This window comes from Hippopotamus amphibius, chromosome 3 (assembly GCF_030028045.1).
Source record: "Hippopotamus amphibius kiboko isolate mHipAmp2 chromosome 3, mHipAmp2.hap2, whole genome shotgun sequence".
In the NCBI taxonomy this organism is placed as follows: Eukaryota; Metazoa; Chordata; class Mammalia; order Artiodactyla; family Hippopotamidae; genus Hippopotamus; species Hippopotamus amphibius.
The window spans coordinates 184,719,768-184,743,896 of NC_080188.1; the positions used below are offsets into that span (position 1 = coordinate 184,719,768).

The following is a 24,129-nucleotide window of genomic DNA, read 5'->3' on the forward strand; positions in this document are numbered from 1 at the left end:
AATCTTTAACCTATACTTCATATTTTCTCTAAGTGCTGTTTTCACACACAAAAGAAATCATGTGTGGATTATCTGATGCCTCAAATCACCTGGTAAAATTTCATCTCTTAATGTAGAGGATGAGTGAGAAAGCTGACTAGGATAATGATTGCAGAGTCTTACTCTTTCCTGTTGTCACGAGTCTTCCTGCCAAGTTCATTGTTTCAATTGTCACACAAAGGACTGTGCATATGCACCACTGCCACTTAGCCTGGAACAGCAGACTTTTGCAGTATGGTCCAGAATAGAGAGGTCCTAAGCGTGGTGACTGGGTAGTATATAGCACCATGAGCAAACGTCTGGGCTATTCAGAGAAATTCACAAATTAGTAACTGGACTGCTAGCTGGAATCTTTCACTGTGGGTCCAGCTCCTCACAGGTGTTGGCCATTGCCTTGACCTTCCTTGGGTCTAGCAGTCTTCCCATTGCTTCTATTAGATTTGTAGCTATCCCAAGCAGAGTGACCTTAGCACAGTGGCCATGGGCATGGGTGTGTCTAGCTAGCTGTCTGCCCCTCAACAAATAACTTGATTTAAGATTCAGTTTCTTCTGCTGTGAAATGAAGAGTCATGCATTTCCCAAATGGAGTGGGAGAATGGGAGTTAAATTTAGAAGGTATTGCTTCCAATAATTTGAAAATAATTTTACTCATAATTTGGAAGATGTGATATAGTTTTCTAGGTTACAATAATATTGCAGAACATTTCGATGATATTCTTTATTTCTGTTACGTGTGACTTATTGGTCTCTAGAAATTTTTATGTCTTTTTATTTCTGGTCTTCGAGTGCTTCATGAGATTGTACTTTGATGTTGTTTCTTTTTATCCCCATTAATTTCACTAGCACATGGTGAGCCTTTTAAACTGGCTTCATGTAAGGAATAATGCTTATTTTGTATTGATCCTTTGATAATTTTCTCCCTCATTTTTTTCTATTTTTTGTCCTTCTGGAAATTCTATACTTTATTTAATTTTTCTTCTCTCTGTTATTATTATTCTTTCTGAAAAACTTCCTTAATTTTATGTTAGTCTTTTTATTGAGGTTTTTATGTTGCCTATTTTTTTTTTTGCCTATTGTATTTTTAATATTCAAGAGTTCTTTCCTTCATCAGTTGTTTCCTAAGGCTTTTTCTCGTCTATGTTCTTAAATGAATGCAACTTTTACCATAACTTTCCAGGGATAATAGTTACAGAGGTGTTTTATTTGTTATTGGTTGATGATTTCTTATATTTCTGTTGTCTGCATTCCTTCTTTCCCTTATAGATTCTTATTTCTTCTCATTTTTTCTCTTGGTCCTTGTTTTTCATGTTGGAAATTATGCTGCCTGTTCTATAATAAACTGGTAAAACTTCTAAACTGTACTTGTATGTGCAAGGAGCAAGAGAGCTTTTCTTTGCAAGGGTCAGAGTCCCAGGTATCGGGTGTAGAGATCTTATCTCTATAGCTTTTCTCTGCCAGTTTCCTCTTAAAAAGAGAGTAAGTCTGGCTCCTGGCTTTCTAGAAGCAGTGTAGGAGAAGAGGAATGGTGGCGGGGGGTGAAGGTGTCCCTATCTTAGTAAATACACTTTCACTTAATCCTCCAATTTATGGCCCATACCTCACCCGTTCACCAACTGCTGATGGTTTAATATAATGAAGCTGGTTGATTTAATTTTTCTAGGCAATAAAACTGATGTCGCCATGGAATAGGAGTGTGCCTGGCTGTGTAGGATTAAAAAGGCAATTGGAACTCTAAATACATGCTGTCTACAACTCTTCTAATTCAGGATGCTCATCCTTGGCAGTATTGGTATTTCTGGCTCAACAATTGTTTGTTGTGGGGAACTGTTCTGTACATTGTAGGAGGTTTAGCAGCACCTCTGGCCTCTACCCACTGCTAAATGTCCTCTGGGGAACAAAATCACACCCAGTTGAGAGCCATTGTTCTGACTTCAAACTTGTATCCTACTTCTTTCAGTGTTTGGGGCTTGTTAATCTTAAGACTTTCAGAGGTTCTGTAGGAAAAATCAGTTTTATTGTTTTAGAAACACAACTCATGGCACCCATATTGTAGCTTCTGACTAGTTGAGAGTATTGTCAATATTCATTTATACTTCTTCCTTTCATTTTCTGTCTTTGAAATTTGTTTTGCAAAATTTATTTGTTCTCTGTTTTCTCTATGAATCATTAAAATTATGGATTATAATTTTAAAAATTCCTATTATTTTAGTAAAATATCAGGAAAAGAGGAAACAGGCACAAGCTTAATCTTCTGGCTTTTTTCCTTGAGAGAATTTCCAGGCCAAGGAACAGAGTGGGCAGTGGAGCACAGGGAATTTTCTGAGTTGAAGAGACAGAGCTGGGAGTTTGGGGAGTCCAAAGTGGCTAGAGTTTGCAGAGAGCAGCACAGAGAGATAATCCCAGAGCTCTATAGAGTATCTTTCTTAAATACTCTGCTGAGTGTCAGCCATTGCATGTGTGTTAGGCTGGGAAAGAACAACCTAAAAGCATTAAATGTAATGGTGCTTAGCACTCATGCAAGGCTGTAAATAGTGCCTGTTTCCACTAGCCAAACTAGAAAAACCTCATGATTCACAGGACATCACATAGAGTACACAAAAATGTCTTGCCTCAATAGTAAAGAATAGTTCTAGAATAATCACTATTCCAGGACCACCTAATAAATCTTAAGAGCAAGACCCAGAGGAACTAACCATTTCCAAGTAACAACTGCATCCCGGGACACAGCTTAGGAATATTTATAGGAACACTAAAATATCTACTACCCAAAAAGTCCAGTGTCTGGCACCCAGTAAAAAAAATTGTCAGACATGCAAGAAGCAGGAAAATACAACCTATAATGAGGACAAAAATCAATCAATCAAAAGTGACCCAGAACTGAAACAGATGTTAGAATTATCAGGCAGGTACCTTAAAACAGATATTGTAACTATGTATTAGATGTTCAAAACATTGCATAGAGACATGAAAGGTACAAAAAGGATACAAATCAAAAATCTAGAGAGGAAAGCTACAATGTGTGAAATGCAAATAAATTGGATGGGGTTAATGATACTTGTACATTGGAGAAAAGAGTAGTGAACTTGAAGTCATAACAGTATAAACTATCCAAAATTAAACATATAGAGAAAAGATAATTTAGAAAAATGAAAATAGTGTCAGTGCGCTGTGGGACTACTTCAAGAATTGTCATATATATGTAATTGGAGGGCCCAAAGGTGAGGAAGCATGAAAACACATACAGAAAAAAATTTGAAGAAATAATGACTGAAAAATTCTACATACTTGTATACATGAAAACCAAAAAAACCACCAACCCAAGAAACTCAAGAAAACCCAAGAAGAAACATGAAGAACACTGCCAAAGGTATATCATGATTGAATTGCTTGAAGCTAGTGATAATTTTCTCTTTAATGATAAAGATAAAATATTAAAACAGCCAGAGGAAATAAATAATATACAGAGGAGAAGCCATTAGGATGATGAGAGTTTCCTATTAAAAATAATGCAAACAAAAAGACAGTGAAGCAACACACTTAAAATACAGAAAGAAAAAAATGGTGTACATAGAATTCTATAGCTAGCAAAAATATCTTTCTGAGATAAAGGTAAAGTAAAAACTTTTTGCAGTATATAAAATGAAAGAATTCATCAGAAGCAGACCTGCGTGCACTATAAGAAGAGTTAAAAATATCCTTCAGCCAGAAGTATAATGATATCAGATGGAGATGTGAATCCACAAAAACAACTGAAGAGCTCCAAAGAGAGTAGCTATATGGGTAATTATATAAGATTTTTCTGATTATTTCATTCTCTTTAAAAATAATTTGCAGTTTAAACAAAGATAATAATGCCATATTAAATGGTTTATAATACATATGCAATTAAAATGTATGACAACAGTAGCACAATGGTGAGAGGGAAAAAAATGAAGTATAATACTATAAAGTTATTATACTATATGTTAAGTAGTTCATCACTTCAGGGTAGATCATGGTAAAGATATATACCATACACTTCAAAGACACCACTAAAATAATAAAGCAATGTGTTATATCTAATAAACCAAAAGTGAGATAAAATAGAATCTAGAAAATATAAAATAGAAAAGCAGACAAATAAGGAACACAAACAGTTGGAACAAATATAAAGAAAAAATAGCAGAATGATAGATTTAAACCTAACCATGTCAATAATCATGTTAACTTTAAATGGTTATCTCCTATTCCATTTAAAAGTCAGAGATCGGAAGATTAGATTAAAAAAGTAAGATCTGCAAAAGGAATACATGCTGCCTAAAGGAAATACATTTCAAATATAAGACACATATGTTAAAAACAAAGGGTTATAAAAGATATACCATACAGTGACTAATCTTAAGAAAGCTGTAGTGACTTTATTAATATCAGAAAATATAGATTTTAAAAATGTTACCCAGGATAAAGACATTGCAGGGCTTCCCTGGTGTGCATTGGTTAGGAACCCAGTTGCCAATGCAGGGGACATGGGTTTGAGTCCTGGTCCAGGAGGATCTTGCATGCCGCGGAGCAGCCAAGCCCATGTGCAAAAACTGCTGAGCCTGCTCTCTAGAGCCTGTGAGCCGTAACTACTGAGCCCACGTGCCACAGCTGCTGAGGCCTGCGTGCCTAGAGCCTGTGCTCTAGAAGAGAAGCCACTGCAATAAGTCTGCGCACCACAACAAAGAGTAGCCCCTGCTCACCGCAACTAGAGAAAGCCCGTGCACAGCAATGAAGACCCAACTCAGCTAAAAATAAAATAAATTAATTAATTAAAAAAAAAAGACATTGCAAAAGAGGTTAGTTCATCCAAAGGGCATAATATTTAACATTTAGGCACCAAACAACAGAGTTTGCGCAACTATACAAATCAAAAATGGATAGAAATGAAGAGAAAAACAAAAATCCATGATTACAGGCAGAAATTTCAATACACCTTTTTCAATAACTAATAGAACAAATTGACAGAAAATCAGTAACTATAGCAATTGAAAGCTCATTGTCAACCAACTTGACCTAACCGACATTTGTAGAACACTCAACTCAACAGCAGCAGAATACATATACTTTTCTAGTCGACACAAAGCATCTATCAAAATGGATCGAATTCTGGGCCATAAAACAAGTCTCAATAAATCTCAAAGGACTCAAGTCATAGAACGTATGTTATATGACCATAATCATTAAATAAAACTGGAACTCAATAATGAAATAATCTCTGAAATATCCCTAAATATTTGGCAACTAAATAATAAATGCCTAAATAACTTAAGGGTCACATAGGAAATGAAAGGAAAATTAGGAAGTGTTTTGAACTGAATGAAAACACAACATATCAAAACTGTGGGATGCTGATATAGCAGTACTTAGTAAGATATTAAAAGCACTAAACTGTCTGTATTAGAAATATTACAAAAGGAAAAAAATTCAAAGAAAAATCTTTCCCCTTAAGAAACTGGGAAAATAAATGACCAGCCACACGAATCAAAGTTATTTTCGAATTTCTAACTCAAGCTCATAGGGACATCCCTTCTCCCTCATTGTTCACGTGGCTGAAAGTGTGCCAGACCAAAATTTACAAAACCAAGAGTGTGTTTTCAGCCTTAGATGAAAAACTGCTCTGGCTTAAAGCAGATGAACATATATTTGTTTGTTATTGGAGACAGTGATTGTACCCCATTATTTGTTTTCATTCTACATTATAATAGGAATTTAAATATTATGTGGCCACGTGATCATGGAGAATAAACTACATTTCTCAGCCTCCCTGGCGTAGGTATAGAAATATAATTTAAGTTCTGATCAATGATATTGTTTCTGTTAACTTTTGCTTCTAAAATGGTGGCTTAAAACAGTGAAAACTATTTACTTAGTTTAGAATTCTATGGTTTGGTTCAGTGGTAGCCTGGGCTGGTTTGGCTGATTGTGCCCGAGCTCTTTTATTTATGTGGTCAGTTAGCTTGTCAGCTGCCAATTAGATGACCCGGAAGGTCTCCCTCACGTGTCTAGTGGTTATCAAGCAGAATGTTAACTGGAGTGATAGAAGAGGCGTAGCTGGGGCATCTGGTTCTCTTCCACATGTCCTCAAATCCTCCAACAGGAGAGCTTGAGCCTGTTTACAAGGTGGTCTCGGGGTTCCAAGCCAAACTCCAAATCTGCAAGCATTTCAGGCTTCTGCTTGCATCACATTTGCTGTCTTACTATTGGCCGAAGAAAACTAAGTCCACCTAGGGTTAGCATTAAAAATATTCTATCAAAGAGCATAAAACAGAAAAGTGTTGTGTCTGATTTTTTGGAAGTGTATTTTTAAAGGGAGAGAGTCACACTGTTCTCTCTACCTCTTCGTGGAAAAGAATTGGTCTTACATAAAATGAAGAGATTTATATTCCCTCACATAAATTGAAGAGAATCTACAGTGAGTTGTACAGATGTACACTTTTTCTGGGGGGGTGAATTTTGAGAAACTGATTACAATGAACTCATAAACTATAAAGTCTTGTATTGCTATTTTGAAACCACATTTTAAGGTATAGCTAATACAGAGAAGTTATAGACTATGTATGTTATTCAAACATTTAGGTTAATGAAATGAGAGTAAAGTCGTATTATCTTATTTGCCTCTGAGTTTCTCATATGGAGATATTTCATTTTATTGAAAAAAATACCTTCATAAGACCAAAATGTTGCACAAATCAAGGCAATAATGAACACGCTTTAGATGATCTGTGTAAAAAGATGACTGAGCGATATGAAGAGGGAAAGTAGACATACAGTAGGGAGGAGTGAGCAGTAGGGAGAGACAAGACAGTTAAATGGTGAATAACTGGGGTGCAGAAGCCTTTAAGATGTCTAGTTGTAGGGAAACTAAATAGATATTATAAATTACAGAGTAAAGTTCTCACTCTTCTTTTACCCCAAATCTTTAGTAAAATGTACTACTTTTTTTAAAATGAGAGCTCCTCTTCTGAAATTAATGTCTTGGTCGAGTGTCATATCTAGAATAATATGGGGCAGAACTCTCAGGTGACAAGAAGATCCCAGAAAGGAAGAAGCAGAAATTTAGGGTTAAGATGAGCATGAGAATATCAGTGCACATAGAAGTTTTAAAAACTTAAGGAGAACTTTTTTCCTTCAACAGGAGAAGAATGAGGGTTCCAGGCAGTCTTATCTAGATTTCAAGAGGCAAGGAAGCTCCAGGTGATATAGGCCTTGCATTTAAATAAGAATATGACGAAATATATAGAATATAAAGTTTTAGCGCAGAATACACTTTTAAATTCCTGAACATGCTTGCCATCTGGAGAACAAGACTAATACATGTGAAACAAGAGCAAAAAAAATGGGTTTATTAAATGGTAATGGACTTCAAGTGTTGTATGTGTGTAATCAGAGGTCTATTAGATTTTCATGGCTATATGTAACTCATACCTGCCAATAAATGCCACTTATTTTTGCAGACTAAATTAAATCCCTGTTTTGAGTAATAATCTGGTTTCCATGGGGCTGGTTAAGAGTTGGAGTGGGAAACACAGCCAGACACAAGGGGCCAAGTCACGGTCCTTGCATATCTTTCTGACCTATACGTCTTTAATATTGATGTTCATTATGGTCTACAGTTACATCTGATGCATGTATAAACCTTTATTTTTCAGAGTATTAGACATTTTGCATCAGTTATCTTATCCTTAAGTAATGATTCCAATGAGTTCCTGTATCTCTGATGAAAAATGAGGCAGCGATAGATTTTTTAAGATTATTTAATTAAAAACCCTTCTCTGTATCTTTGTAACTGAATCCCAACCTCATGTGATATTTGTGGATATCCCTGGGATTAAAGGTATATCAGACTCTGTCTTTCCACAGGTAGGTAACTTCCCTGTGTGATAACCTTGCCTCCAAATGTGGCGAGTTGGATTCAGTCCGAGTGGAAGGAGGTCATGGGGAGCCGTGCCAGTGACTTTATGAGAGATCTGATGCTTGTATTCACATCTCTTGTGGAAGTCCTAAGTTATTCTTGAATTTCTCAGATTCATTTCACATGTTATGTGTATATATTCCCTGGTGAAAGATGTTAGCTCTTTCTTTAACCAGCATAGCATTATCTATGCATACAGTAGATGCGCATTATATATTTCATGTATTTTCATTCTCAAACAGCAGCTTGAAGAGGAAAAATGCTCCTTTGTTGAGCTGTTATGTTAGTTGACAGTGCTCTAAAACAAGTAACTTTTTTGCATTTTTTTACCACCATGTAAATCATTTAAGTATACTTGATGTGATTAAATCATAATATAAATGAACCATATATACGCTGAAATATTCCTAAGAGTGGAGTTGTGTAAAAAATGTTATGAAGAACTTCGTTTTAAGCATTGTTAAAACCTTGATGGGATGATATTGTTACAGAAAGATGCTTCCTTAGTTGAAGCGCTGGGCCGGCACCGACCAAGTTTGAATCAAGGAATAAATGAGAGGAATGAAACGGAGAGGTGGAGATTGAAGACTGAATTAACGGCTGGCCCTTTTCTTTTTTCAGTCTCCCCGTGATGATATTTTGATTTCTTTACGTGGTGCTTAAGGCTTAATTCCACTTCCCTTTTCGTCATTTACTACTGACTTCCATGGGGTTTATTTTCATTCAGTTCTATATATTCACCCTGCTGAAGTGCTCCCACGTTTCTGTGTCAGGAGGAGAAATACCTTATTACCTTCTTGTCTGTTTCACATTTAAAGTTTTTTCCTTCCCCGCCCTCCCTGTCTTGTACCTAATGAGCAAATTATCTAAAAATAGGTACGTTCATCATTCTACAAAATGTTGTATCTTCTCTAGATCGGAGGCCAGTGTAATTGCAAGAGACGTGTGTCTGGCAGACAGTGCAATCAGTGCCAGAAAGGATTCTACAACCTACAAGAGTGGGATCCTGATGGCTGCAGTCCATGCAACTGTAATACCTCTGGGACCGTGAATGGAGATATTACCTGTCACCCAAATTCAGGCCAGTGCAAGTGCAAAGCAAATGTTATTGGTATGTGTAATGCAAAAGTTTGCAGTCACATCTCTATTACCATCTGGAATAAAGTCCTCTATTTGATTTCTTCACTGAAGAGTAAAGCAAATTTCCTTGCTCAAGGCAGCCTGATTTAAAAAAAAAAAAAAAAAAAAAAATTTGGATGAAATTAACTGTCTAAAAATGACTAAATTAATAATTCTCTCATACTACAGCTTGAAGCTTAGTTTAATCAACCCTTTAGAAGTTTCTTTATTCCGTAGATGCATTAGTTCACATGGTCCCATACTAATAAGTCATTGAAAAATATAATTTGCTTACTGCATAGATGTTTCTTTTAGAAAATTAGCACTTTTTCAAAATGTTTTACACTTAATGAGTTCTAAGCAAATCATTTCCATGCTAGTTTTCTTAATAGACCAAAATAAATGGATTTTTTTCAAAATATTCTGTGCTACAGGGTCCTTTGTGATAAATCTTTCCATTTTTTTTCTATTATATTTCTTTGAACTGTTCCTATGAAATGCAAAATAAGTCAACATAATTCCACAGATCATGTATATTGCTAGGGTTAGTTATAAAGGGCCACATAATTTTAATTTCGTAATTCAGTGCCAAGCTGATTATAATAAACAGCTACCCTCGGTGTTATTTATCATTTTTTTATACAAGACGTACTTTTTTGTTTGTTACTCCCACAGGTATTTTTCAGAAATTAGATTTGATTATAGCAATTTATTACATCCAACATTTTTGAGGGGAACCACAGCCACATAAGGACAAAATTTATCAAGTGCCCGAAATGCACTATGTACATAATGCACTTTGAAATTTTGATATATGAGAATATTATGAGACGAAACTTTCCTGATAAAGTGAGTCTCGTATTGTAACTGAACACGTCTTGGTTCGTATAGGAGGTTTAAAAAAGACCTTTACCTTTCTATTGTCATTCAAGACACCAAGTCTTCCGTGGTTTTTCTAACACTGACCTCAACATTATAATAATAAAAACATGCCTGGCAGACACACACATACACACACACACACACGCCTGTAAACATGCATATACACAAACATATGAACATACCACTTGGAGTAACGTTTTCACTTCAGTGATACAACACTAAAGCTAATTCTTTATCTTTTATATATGTAGGTATACATACATCATTTTGTACAATTCAGCTAGACAAGCATTTTAATTTAATGAAAAAGAATATGGGCCTGCACATATTCATGGTATTACACAAGATTTATGGTATTATACAATTTATAGTATTACACAAGATTTCTCTGGCTTAAAGAAAGATTAAATCAAAATCTTTACCATAACTTGCCCTTATGCATTTTAAGCATATGAAAGCTAACTTTTCAAAAAAAAAAAGTAAGAGTAACTAACTTATAAATAGACGCACACTTTGGTATGTGTTATCTGTGATACTGAATGAAGTCCTTCAAGTTCAATCTATATAGCATCCTTTGTTCTTTGATATAAGATAGACTTTAAAGTCAAGATGTGAAAACAAAATTTAAAGAAAGGCCTTCAGGGACAATCAAATGGTTATAGCTCTGTAGCAATAAAATATTTCCTGTGATAGTTAGATTCCAGAGCTTAAGGAAGGAAAAAAGAATCAAACTTTACTATTTACTTGGAAATTTGTTATGGCCTCCCTGCCACCTACCTGTATTATTGGTTGATCCAGGTAGTTTTCTGCGGGAAAATATAAATATCTATTTTTTGAAGATGAAATCATCTGTTTGATAACTCTGTCTCTAAGTTATTTCTGCATATGTAGTTTTTTTTTTTTACTAGAAATGTAAACTTGCTATGTATGTATATTTCTTTTCCTAATGGGACTAGCAAGTAACATTATTCAATTTTACCTTGTTCATATGATTAAAAAAACAACAGAAAATACAAGTGTCTGTTGTATGTGCTTCAGAAAGCAAACTGTTAGATTTAACAAAACTGTTAAATCTTACTAATGATTCTATCACCAGTAAAATACATTAGCACCAATAATTTTATTAAAGTAGGTCATTCATCTAGAATAAAAAGGGAGAAGAATGTGAATTAAATGCCAAGTGTGCTAACTCGCCTGTACTTGTTAACACCGAATGTGATGCCCTGTAGGCCTTCCTGAGTATCGTTAGGAATAGATTACCTGTCAGGAATATGTATGGCATATTCAAATAAGCACCGTGCATATTTTTAAAACTGATATGATATGAATCCATGTAGACCAATTTTAATAGTTCAAAATGAGTCATAATTCTTGTTAACAATACAGTTATTTTTAAAATTTGCAGCAATAGTGGTCCTTTTTTATTTTCCTTATTGAAATTAAATGATATGCCTTAGGTGAGTCATTCATCACTGTTAAAGAACTTGCCTTCCATTGGAGTTCTTGAATTTTTATCCATATGTATACATATATATTATGCATTTCCTTCCAGTTTAGGAAATGCTTTTCTGCATATGGGTTCCTGAGTGTGTTTTGACTGTTATTTTAGGACTAATTTTTTTTAATGCTATTATAGCTTGAAATAAATGTTTCAGTGGATTTGACCTCACATAGTCAGTTATTTAAATTCATGGATACGTGAAGACTAGCTAAAGAAAGTATTTTGCACTTTAGCATTTACTATTCAAAAATTTTTTTATTCCTTTTCTGTGTAATACTCTTTTTTGAAACTAAACAAAGTTGTCAGATTTAAGCATAGGTGATAAAACATTTTTCTCTGTATGTAGAAAGTATATACGTATGTGCTCCTTTAAGTGGAAGTAATATAAACAGCAGAATTTACTTAGTGTTTAAAGAGGTATGTTCCGAATCACACAATATGACAAGCAATGTGATTGCTTTATGAGCCAAGGAGAGCATAATTTATATTAATTGAAAATGATAAAATATAGGAGTGTATAAAAGCATGGAAATAAAATTGCTCTGGATAGCTTTTATTTATATTAATTATTTGTGTGAGATTCAGAAGTAAGTATACGTACCACTATCACAAAAATAGTTATCAGCCTAACATTTGTTAAACATTTTGGGAGGATTCTGATTTCTAGGAAAATAACATGTTGTAATATGTAATTCTTCTGTACACGTTTGAAAATGTTTCACTCTCCACTTTGAAATGAACACACTTTGTTAATGAAATAGCTAAGAATAATGGTTTTAATATAGTTAAATAATTTTATTTTGAAAGAACTTTTATTGAGATATAATTGACGTACACTAAATTGCATATATTTAAAGCATACAATTTGATTTTTTTTTCTTATTAGTAATGTATCTATGGCAATCCCAATCTCCCAATTTAGTTAAATAATTTTAAAATAATGGTTTTGAGATTTCTTAAGTAGGAAGAGTTCCAGTATGTGTAACAGAAGCAACACTTGCATTATGCATTCCTCTTTGCACTAAGTAATAAATAAATAAAATTTTATACAGCACATTGCAAAAATAAAATGGTATATGAGTACCAAATTAAGTATTGCCATCGTATTTTGAGTATATGATCAGTTCTCTTTGGCATGACTTGTGAAAAAACAGTCCACATTTTATTGTGTCTGTATTAAATGTTGACAGTAGCATTGTTTGTGCTTCAGCTATCTTGAAAGCTTGAATGGAGTTGTTTTTACATGTTTACCTTTTTAAACACGTTTTTCTTTTTAGGGCTTCAATGTGATCATTGCAATTTTGGGTTTAAATTTCTCCGAAGTTTTAATGATGATGGATGTGAGCCCTGCCAGTGTAACCTCCACGGCTCAGTGAACAAACTCTGCAATCCTCTTTCTGGGCAGTGTGAGTGCAAAAAAGAAGCCAAAGGACTCCAGTGTGACACCTGCAGAGAACACTTTTATGGACTGGACACCACCGGTTGTAAGGCCTGTGACTGCGACGTAGCTGGGTCCCAGTCTGGGACAGTCTGTGATGCTCAAACAGGACAGTGCATCTGTAAACCCAGTGTTGGAGGGAGACGGTGCAGTGAATGTTTGGAGGGATACTTCTACCTACAGCAAAATAATTCTTTCCTCTGTCTGCCTTGTGACTGTGATAGGATTGGGACAGTAAATGGCTCTCTGCTGTGTGACAAATCAACAGGACAGTGTCCCTGCAAATTAGGAGTTACAGGTCTTCACTGTAATCAGTGTGAGCCTCACAGGTACCATTTGACCGTTGGCAATTTTCAAGGCTGCCAGATGTGTGAGTGTGACTCCTTGGGGATGTTACCTGGGACCACATGTGACCCAATCAGTGGCCAGTGCCCATGTTTGCCGAATCGTCAAGGAAGAAGGTGTGATCAGTGTCAACCAGGTAAGAGAGAAACGTGTTACATTTTCAGTACATGATGACTTTCTTTTTATCACATGTCGGGTGATTCCTCTTTGCTTCTCAGTAGGACTTCTAAAAAATTAATCTCCAATACCATTGCTGCATGTATATCATTATCTAATAACGATACAACTGTTTATTCAAGATTATGTGGCATATCTGTGTTGCTATATTGGGGTTGACCCTTTAGATGAGTGTCAGCCAGTCAGACATTTCATAGTTGAGACTTACTTTTATTTCACTTCTCAACTTGAAGTCCCCTTTTAACAGCTGAAAGAAGAAATCTAAGAAAAGCAAGAATACATTTTATATTCCAGAGAAAGGGAAACTTGAGTTGATTGCCCACACAATGCCAACGATTCAGAGGATGAACTGATTTTCTGAATAAAAGCTGAGCAAGTGTTTTTACTAAATGAGCTATGTGTTCTGGCATCATATAGAAACATCTAAAATAATTTTAAATGCCATTAAATTAATCAAATAGGCTACTGTTTAGTCCTACTGTTTCCATCTTTCCAGGTTTCCCAACTGGAAGAAAGATGGACCCTATCCATAGTTTTCTCCCTGACTTTATATAATGTAACTAAAGCAGTATATAATACCTTCATCATGATGTTATGATAAAATATCAGTTGTTTAACAGCTGTACTAATTGTTGTCCTGTCTAGCAGAATCAGCTCTGACTTATCTGAACCTGTGCAAATGAGGGTGATGCAAATTCAAAGGGTGATTTGTGTGCCAGGGAAGGGTAGGACTAAAGTCTTGTTTTGCATAACGAGGAATTCAGCTCAGGAGAATCTAACCAAAATTCCATCTTGACATTGGTCAGTGTGACAAGTAAATCCAAAGAGACAGAAAAGAATGGATGAGTTGTTAATTCTCTTTGAGATGAAATATCAGAGAAAAAAAATTTGATCTGGCTTCAATATAAATGGGGGCTATATTATCACTGAATGTCCCGTAAAACCTGACATGGAGCAATGCAGTCAGGGCTCAGGAACTAGAAAGCGCCCACTGATAAAGATTCATTCATTCCCACCCTCCATCTCTTTCAGACGGGCACTCTCTGCCTCTCTTTCCCTCTCCGTGTGGCGGTGTGGCCATTCCTGTCCCCCGAGTTTGCTTACAGTTCTAGTTCTAGCTATACAGAGATATGTTAGCTGTTTCTTGGTTACAGTTCCAAGAGGGAGATTCTAATTGACTCACTTTTGTTAGGGTGGCCATGTCAGAGCCAGTTCGTGGTGGCCAGGGGTGTCAGGATCACATAAAATAGGCATGGCTTCTAGGGACCACTCCTTCTGGTAGGAGCGAGGTGGTAAGTAACCCAGAAAACAGGAAGATTATTGAGAGTTGGTCAGATGGCCTACCTGACAGCTGTAGCATATATTACGTTCTTCCAGCTTCAGATTTATCCTTCCATATGTGCTCAATTATTATTTTTTATATCCTAAGATATTTTTACTATTTATTAATATCTGTGATTTGGGAAATAAGGTAGTCAGTTTCCTGCACAAATAACCATGATTTATACATCCTTCTTTGTAAGTAAACCAGCAAAAGTTAACAGAGCAAATGTTATATGCTTCTGAGTTGTTACTCATGATTAAAGTTTACTGAGTGCTTCATTCTGACCTAGAATATAGCTGTGTCACGGAACTAGAGACCAGTGGGCTCACATCAGAGCAGGAGGGTCAGGAGTTTGAATCTTCCTGTGGACCGATATATTCAGTGAAAAAAAAAAAGAAACTGATAGATTTCTTGGGTAGAGTTCTGTTGGAGAGTTTTGATTCCTAGAAATATCTAAGAGATTCCTAGAAAATGAAGCATAGGCAAATTTTCCAAGAAGGGAAATCTAATCAAGCATATTATAGGGCATAACTGTGAAACAGATTTATATAGTCATAATAAGATAATCTCTGAATATTGATTTAACTGACTAAAGGGATTATTGAGGAAGAGGTATAAAGTGCTAAATATTCATTTTCTATAGTAGAAAGACAGTAGTCTAAATTTTAATTGTTGAGATGGCACAATATGTGTATGTTATTCAGAAATAGAGAAACAAAAGCCAGAAGAAAGCTCTCGAGGAAGTGAGGATGGCTGCTCTAGGCAGGGGAGCTCCTGGGAGAAGGGTGGAGTGGCAGGCTGCCATTTTACATGCTGAGCCTTTGAGTTCTATTTGATTTTAAGAACCATCTGCATGTAAATTTTGATAAAAATAAAAATTAAATTTAGAAATTACTGGAAACTCATACTCAATCCTCGTGGTCTCCTGCCCCTTTTCTTTTGGGGGTTTATCTGGTATGGTGTTGTTTTTCTAGAAGAATAATTTCTTAGTAGATATTTGCCTAAGTACAGATGACACAGAACTCCTCTCCAAAGGTGTATGGCCAGCTGTCCTCTCTTTTAACGAGGATATAGAATGGGTATCATCACTATTAATGAAAATAATTATCATATTTAAAATTACCTTGTATTTTATTTACTGGTGTAGTTGTCTTATTTCCTTTGTGTTTTGATATCTTGACAGTAAGGATTATATCATTCAACTTACAAAGCCACAGTAGTGATATAATTCCTTGTATATTGCATGTGGTCAGTAAGTAGTTTGTTTAATTGAAGTGAGAAATAATCAGGAGTTTTAACAAGGGCATCTATATTAGATAGGATTCTCCAGAGAAAAAGAACCAATAGGAGATGTCCGTGTGTGTGTATATATATATGTGTGTGTGTATGTGTGTATTTTTTTCCACTGAATATACCAGTCCATGGGAGGATCTGATCTCCTGACCCACCTGTGCTGATTTAAGGCTGTTGATCTGTAGTTCTGTTGCACACCATATGCTAGGTCTTATTTTTGCAGCTGTACTGAAGATTTCCTTCACATCTCCCATGGTGGATCCCCTGTTTCCTGAATGCTGTGTGTTCTTTTCTCTTGACTAATTTGTGAATTTGGTAGAGCAAAGGCTCCAGTAGCTTCTGAAAAGGAGCATAGGGAGGAAAGTAATTTTTTTTTAGAATTTTGAACACTTGACATTATGTTTATTCCATACGCATACCTATTTGAAATTGTATCATTATGTAGAATTCTTTTCACTCAATAAATTTATTTCAGCATTATCTTCTAGCAGTACCAACTAGATTCTTCCTTTTTCCTTTTGTTTACATTCCAGACGATTTACCATTTCCTTATCCCTCACTTCAGAAAATTTCATGATGAGATGCTTTTTGATAAATACTTTTTTTGGGAGTTCAGTGGGGCATTTTGTCTGTAGATTAATGTTCCTATGTTTGGGGAAAATCTATAAAACACCTTCATGGCAACATCTAGACCAGTGTTTGGCTGAACAACTGGACATCAAATCTAGGCAAGTTGACCCATAAAATTAACCATCACAGGATGGTTTCATATAACCCCCACGTTCGCTGTAGCACTGCATCCCTGTATCTGTTGAGTGCAGACCCTCTCAGGCTTAACTTCTAAAGAGAAAACTCATTTTCCTTTCCCAAAATGTGAGATGGAAAACCTTCTGTTTGGGGAAAATCACACTGCCTTCAGAAATCTCGGAAGCCTTCAATTTCACTTTTTTCCCAGAGTTATGCAAACCTGCATCAATGATCTTATTGTTGGCCTGTCCACCTGAAAGTGCTGGCTTTTATTTGTCCTTAGCTGGCATTTCCTCTTCTGTTTTATTTTTTTTTTTCTTTTATTTAACGTTTTGGACTTTAGAAGGGAAAAATTGTTCAATCAACCATGCTTCGCTGAAAATGTCACCCTAGGATGTTTGGGGTTGTAATCTTTTCAGGTCAAATCCTTGTAGCCATCTTTGACGGTTTTCCCACAACTTGTCTCTTCTATCAAAGTCAATCTTGTTGGTTTCACCTTCAGATGCATCCAGGATGTAACCACTTCTCACCACCTCACTTATCCATCTTGGTCCAAGCGGTGGTCATGTTTCTCCTCGACTATTCCAAAAGCTGCCTAAACTCCCTGATTCTCCTCTTTATCCTTCTCCAACATGCAGCCAGAGTGATGCTGTTCAGACTTCAGCCAGATCATATCACCCCAGCCTGTACTGGGTCTCCATCATTGTAAGGAAACAGCCAAGTTCATCAATGGACTCTAATGGCCCCCAGGATCTGTAATGCCCATGACCTCCATAACCTCATTTCCAGACCATAGGTTGTTCCTCTCCAGCCTACAAGTCTCACTACTTCCCTCAGGTTGTTCAGTGCTCTATTCCGGGGCATGGACCACATGTCCGTAGTAGGGAGTCCATATCTATTTCCTGAACTACTGAATAATTATGTTGAAAAACAGACTTCAATGGCCTTCTCCTCTTTTTAGATGTGAGTGTAGTACAAGCCCCTGAGCGCTTCTTTAGCTACACACAGGGAGGCTATGGCATTCTACCTTAGAAGGGAGGAAAGAAAATAGTGGCTTAAGGACCCAATGCATTTTTTGGACAACACAAGATATTCTGTACACATATGTATAGCCTATGGAAAAGTCAGAGTGTGTTTGTGGACCTCTTTTTTTTTTTTTTTTTTCATTTCTGTGTTCTGCAAGCTTCAGAAACTACTTTGACTTTTGTTTTCTGGGTTTTATTGTCTCTGTCCGTGAAATTTACATTGAGAAAAGAAATGCTGATCTTGAAGGATATTTATTATAAACAGAGGCTTCATAGTAGCCAGCCCTGCAGTGGGCACATTAAAATGCACTGTTGCAATCGGAAGCTTTCTTTCTACTTCTTTAAACACATCTGAGAGACCTAGATCATATACTTCAGTGGGTAACACCACGCTGATGTGTGGGAGCAGCAGGGCACGGAGGGAGCAGTCCTGCGTAGGGGGGTGAACGAGGGAGCCCAAGGACTCCAGCCTGCCTTTTTCATCTGTGATCGTAAATATCACTGACCATCCTAGACTAGTACGCATGGACTCTTGTCCTACTTTCTTAAAAAACATTATTAAGGAAGATGCATATAATGAAACCTCATGTATTATTAACCTAACCTTACTACAAGGAATAAGCTTAATTCAACGAAAATTTATAGGCAATTTGTTAAAGCAGCAGTGCACATTAGAAGGTACATTAGAGCCACATTGGTTTTAATATGCCATTCAATAACTCGAACAGAGGTTAAGAATGCTGCTTAACCTCCATTAAGTATTTTAAAAATGCTTTAATTTAAAATTATTTGGAGCGTGTGTACATATATGAATGTACACATACCCACACTCATAAATAGAGCGCTGAATATGTTTTCCCGGTTTGTTCTTCCAGGATTGGATGACCTCATAACATTCGGCAGCAGGCACTTAATCAGAGGCCAGGCCGAGAAAGGCAGAGAACAGTGTCAAGGCATCCCCAGCCGGTGACCCACCCTTGTCCTTGAGAACTAGAGGCAGAGAGGGTTATTGAGGACTCTGCAGCTCTGGAATAAAATAAAGGCTAATTTATAATGAAAACAGCTTCACATGACATGTTTTGTGCTAATAGGACAATTCCTCATGCTTCCCTCTGGTATTTACTTTGGGTTTGCTTTTATAACTCATGCAGACCATTAGAAAGTAAAGCAAAGTATCTTGTTTCATTAAGAAGCGCATCATATTTGGTAAGAAATGAGCTCATCAACCAGAATTGCATGCAAGACCTCACCATTGGAATTGGAATTAGATGGGTGATACGCCGTTAAAAATCAGTGCATCAAAGTTGCGATTTGATTATGACACGTGTCCCAGTGTTTGGTGAAACAGCTTTTCCAGATTTTCACAGAAAGACTACAGAATATGAGCCTTTTCCTAAATAAACCACCAGGAAAGAATCTTGTCATAGGATATACGGACCACAATCCTACACGCATCTGGGAAAAGAAAGGGTATTGACAGGTCATTATTTAAATTTTAGGAAAATCCCACTTTCATTGAGAACTGCCTAGTAAAAATTGCAATGATGATAATAGATAACATTTACTGAATGTATACTGTTTGCCAGACCCTGGGACAGAGTTTTATCTAAAAAAAATCCCATTTAATATGCACACTATTTCTATGATGGAAGGACCAGTGTTATTTCCTTAGGGGAAATGGAATCTCATTAAGTAAAAGAGCCATTTACAAGTCCAAGTCCATCTGCCCTAATCTTCACTCTGAAAGAGTAAAACTTTTTTCTGAACAACTCATTATTTGTCATAAATATTCATTTAATAAATATTTGAGGGTGGGTTGAAATAGATACTCTTACAAGTGTTTGTAACCTTCCCTCACTCTCAAACTCCTCTCAACCCATGATTCTTGCTCCTGCTTCAGGTGTTGGGGTATTTCATTTGTGAGGAATCTGAGTAATAGTTACAAAATAAAAATTAACAGAGTTGTGGAAGGCTGCAGTGTCTAATAATGGAGAGCTGACTGAGGGGTCTAGAAATGGAATTACTCCATGGACCAAGTTGGAGAAGTGTTTGAGATGGTTGCCATGGCATAGGATAGAGACTGTAGAGCGTACAGCTGAGAAATATTGAGACTGAGAAAAGTGAGAAGAAAGAAAATAAAAGTTTTGCTGTGGATTACGAATAGACATATATATCTGCGATTGTAATCTCTAAGACATAATCAGAGCTGTCCTTCTTCATATTCATTGTCGTTATTGGATTTGATTCTTAGGGAATATACTTATGGAGGTTTCTCATGGATATTCATATAAATAGGAAAACCAGGTTTTTTATAAAACAGAAAAATCCAATAGAATAATTTCCCTTATATGAGCATATTATGATGTCCTTTGTTCTAATAACTGGAGACATAGTTTGGGGGTGACATTTTCTTTCTGAAGCTCTGTTCCATCCATTGATATAGCAAGGATTACATCTTGAATTTATTGTGCTCATTCATACATTTCCTGCTATCTTCCCTGATATCCAACCTCTTCTAAGCAGTCACTCTCATGACTCACAGGTTTATATTTACTGTTTTCTTTTCAGTATTAAAGAGGTCATTTGATAATTTAAAGAGTAACAGATACCCCCCCATCTACTCATCTGTCCTTTCAGCCATCTATCCATTTCCTTCATATATCCATTTTTTTCAATTGACATCTATTGAATCAATTACTATATACCAGGGCCTGTGCTACTGTAAGATAAACAACCATAAATATGTTAAACATCACAGTTTAGTAGGGGAAACTGACTCAGATGTAAATATATATTTGTGATAAGTGCAATATTAGAAATGCACAAGATAGAGAAGTAGTAAAGTGAAGGGACTGATTAATTCTTGAAGGCTGGGAGACATAAAGAACTTAGTGTTTCCTGAGCTGGGTTTTAAAAATAAATAGGACTTGGCAAGATATTCAAGTAGGGGAAGCAGTCCGGAAAGAGGGAATAGGAGCAGGGAATTTGGAATATATCTAAACTAATCGAAAATGAGTTTTTCAAATGTTTAAAGAGAAATGATAGCTTGAGATGAATAACAATATTTACTTATGCATTTGTTAACATTTAATCAAATCTATAATAATAATTTTAGCATTATTTTTATATAAAACCACCAAATGGAGGAAAATTATTATTTTAATTTGACAATTAGCATCATCTCCTATACTTCATTTTAAAAAGATTGATTTGCAAAACCGTTTCTCAAATAGTCTTTTGTTGCCTGGGGTAGGTGAGTGGCAAATTCCTCCCTAGACGCTTCTTTTAATATGATGTCCATTCTCTGGTTTAAGGTGAGAATTGTTTCTGCTAAATGGCTTGTAATTAGTGCTTAGCCTCAGCTATGCCCTCCTTTTCTAAATAAGGCCTAGAGGTTAAACTAGTTTTCTCTCTCCCATTTCCACACCTTAGCAAAGCCTAGTTGTTCATGGTCCTCAGGAGGGACATTGCTAGGAAATGGGCTCTTCTTTTATGCCCAGGACAGGTACTGTGCTGTGCAAATAGCCACTACAGGAGAGAATACTAGCCGCCTGGCTAATAACTTTGAGCTCTAAGGATGCTGTTAGCCTTCTGGATAAAGCAATACTCTTTTACGATATGGGCGACTTTTTGTGTTAGCTGTATAACACATTGTTTCCCACAAGAGACTTGTCTCATCTGGACCCAGAGTTAGAAAGAAAACTGGAGAAAAGAAGAAACTTTAGCGGGCTGATGTGTGCTCTCTCTGTGTGAACTCTCAGCACCACGTAATGGAAGGTAATACCTTTGTCCTAATGACTATGCTTCAGAATGTGGTACAAAATCACCCATGGAACAAAATCCCCAAAAGATCAGTTAAAATGATGCAGACATGCAGATGGGGAAGATGAAGTGGAGCTAATGGAGGGAGATCAGGAATCTATTCAGTTTAAAAAAAAAAAAAGAAAAAAAGGTCAGTTATCTTTAAGCTGCACTCAGGAGTTGAACTTTAAGTAGGAGGGAAGGGAAAATGTTTTCTATAGTTAGGAGACATAAAAGGAGAGGTAATGGTCTAGAATTAGGCACATGCAGGTAAGGCAAGAAGTAATCGTTGAGCAGGAAGGTACCTGAGTCATCCTAATTAGAAGTGCTTAAAAATAGGACAACTAAAATACTGGTGGGATTAACCTTTACAATCATGCTGCTGCGAGGAGGAGGGGAATTAACCCCAAGACAAATTCCAGTGTAATCTCTTCCTTGAAGCCATAACCTCTAGGATGCAGCATCCCTGGGTGCTTTCATACCTTTCTTGTCCTTCTCTGCTTATACCTCTGATTTTTCTGTGCTCTTTAGTCTCCAAAACTTGGGCACCTGAGTCTTCTGTAGCAAAATCTACCCTCCTGGTCTTTACATCTAACAAATCATTTCTTGTAAAAATCCTCCTTAATTGTTCTAGAATTCTCTGTTACTTGAACCTATTGCAATATGTCCACATTACTTCTATTTCTAAGTACCTGTGCTAATGGGGAATTTATCCAGATTGGAGAGCTGTTAGTACGTGCATGATGCCATCATCATGAATCTTAAGGTAGGTACCTTCACAGGGAGAAAAATGCGTAGAATCCCAGCCACAGTGGTCTTGAGTCCAAAATAGACAATCACATTTGTGATTTTGATCACACGATGAATCAAGCAGGAGAATATGTGATAATTATCATGGCCATGCTCTCTTTCTGGAAACACATATGAAGCAAATTACTGTCGGTGGATGCGAAGAAGCAAATGGCGCAATCCAGTTGTAAATTACTATTAAAAACGACTGTCTTGGCTCTCTCCAGTTGAATGGCACAGATTTTGAGCTGCTTCCTTTTCTGTTTTACTCTTCCTGAACCTTTTCAAGAGAGAAGATGCAGGGCCTAGGAGAAGAAAAACAAATTAATTGTTGATGGCTGTGAAAGAATGGCTTGTTTTCGCCTCGAGCCTCAAGGGAATTTTACAGTGTTCCAATTTTTGTTTTTTCCTGAAAGAATAGATAACACAGTGATTCCCTTTGTGTTCATGCTTTCTTTCAATATCACGAATTTTCTATATACCTAAGTTAGTGATCCTGACAGTTGTACAACTTATTTTCATTTGCCAGAACTTTATTCGTTGTTTCAGTAAAATATCTTGTCATGCACACGCTTGTGTGTGTGTATATATTTGTGTATGTGCGTATATACGCATATATACACTTACACACGCAAACACACATATCACACAACACCCAGAACCATTTCTCCCTCATATGCCTACTTCATCATCCAAATGTTCAGTGCATTTCTAATTTTATAAATGTTGCTTTCCACCGTCTGAGTCCAAGAAACTTAAAGTAACCGGAAGATATTTTTGAATCATATTTTATTTCTCTTTCTATAAGAAAAAAATACAGATTTTATAATTAATCTAAATTCTGTTTTTTTTAATATAGTACTTGTGGGGATCAATGCCTACATAATAACTTGGTGCAGTTTTGTGAATTCCAATGTTTGAGTGCCTACCTTATAACAAACACTGTACTAGGTACCAAGGAGACGAGAATGAATTAATGAGATGAGGTTCCTGCCTTCGGGATGGTTACAGTCTGGTGGAAATGAGATTAATTGTAATTTTCATCAGCACTCTATTGGAAATGGGATGCTGTTAAACTAACAGGCATACCTAAACTAGCCTCGAGGAGGTTACTGGAGGAAGTCACAAGACCTGATGTGCATAGAGTGAACTAAGCAGAAAACGTGGGTCCAAATCTTTTCAGCAGACAGAACTGCCCATGAACAGTGTTTAGGCATCAAGAACAGAAAGAATTATGGCTGGGGCAGGTGCGATGAGCCATGAAATGAAGCTAGGGAGATAGGTGGGAACCTACTGGAGGGTTGGAAGCTGTGCTAGGGGTATTTTTTTCCTAAAGGGAAGAGGAAGTTATCAAATAACTTTAAACAGAGGAATGAAGTGTTCAATCTACACTCTGACAAAGATGGTTCCAGCTACACTATAAAGAATAGATTGGAGGAAGACGAGAGGGACACCAGCGGATGAGACAGCCTCTGTGATTGAGATGCCTGAGTTTGAATCTGCTGTTGGTCAACTCTGTTATTTTAGGAAAGTTTGTGAACCTTCCTAACCTTCAGGTTTCTGATTTATATAATGGACATAATAATGCCTGAATTATTAGCGTTGATAATAGAACCAAATGAGATGATAAATATAAAGCTTGTACCATAGCCTCTGGTACATAGTGTTAACTGTCAAAAACTTGGTAGTTACTTTGACCAGGGAGGTGGCAGTGGG

The 24,129-nt window shown here is 36.4% G+C and overlaps 1 protein-coding gene across 1 annotated transcript in view; it reads left to right on the forward strand.

Moving 5' to 3' along the window:
- The window catches only part of USH2A (usherin), a 758,076-nt gene that overhangs the window by 138,759 nt on the left and 595,188 nt on the right, over nt 1-24,129 (forward strand). Inside the window, exons 11-12 of the mRNA XM_057727708.1 lie at nt 8,888-9,083; nt 12,752-13,393. Of these exons, the coding sequence (XP_057583691.1) occupies nt 8,888-9,083; nt 12,752-13,393 (838 nt within the window). The remainder of the gene's footprint in view (nt 1-8,887; nt 9,084-12,751; nt 13,394-24,129) is intronic.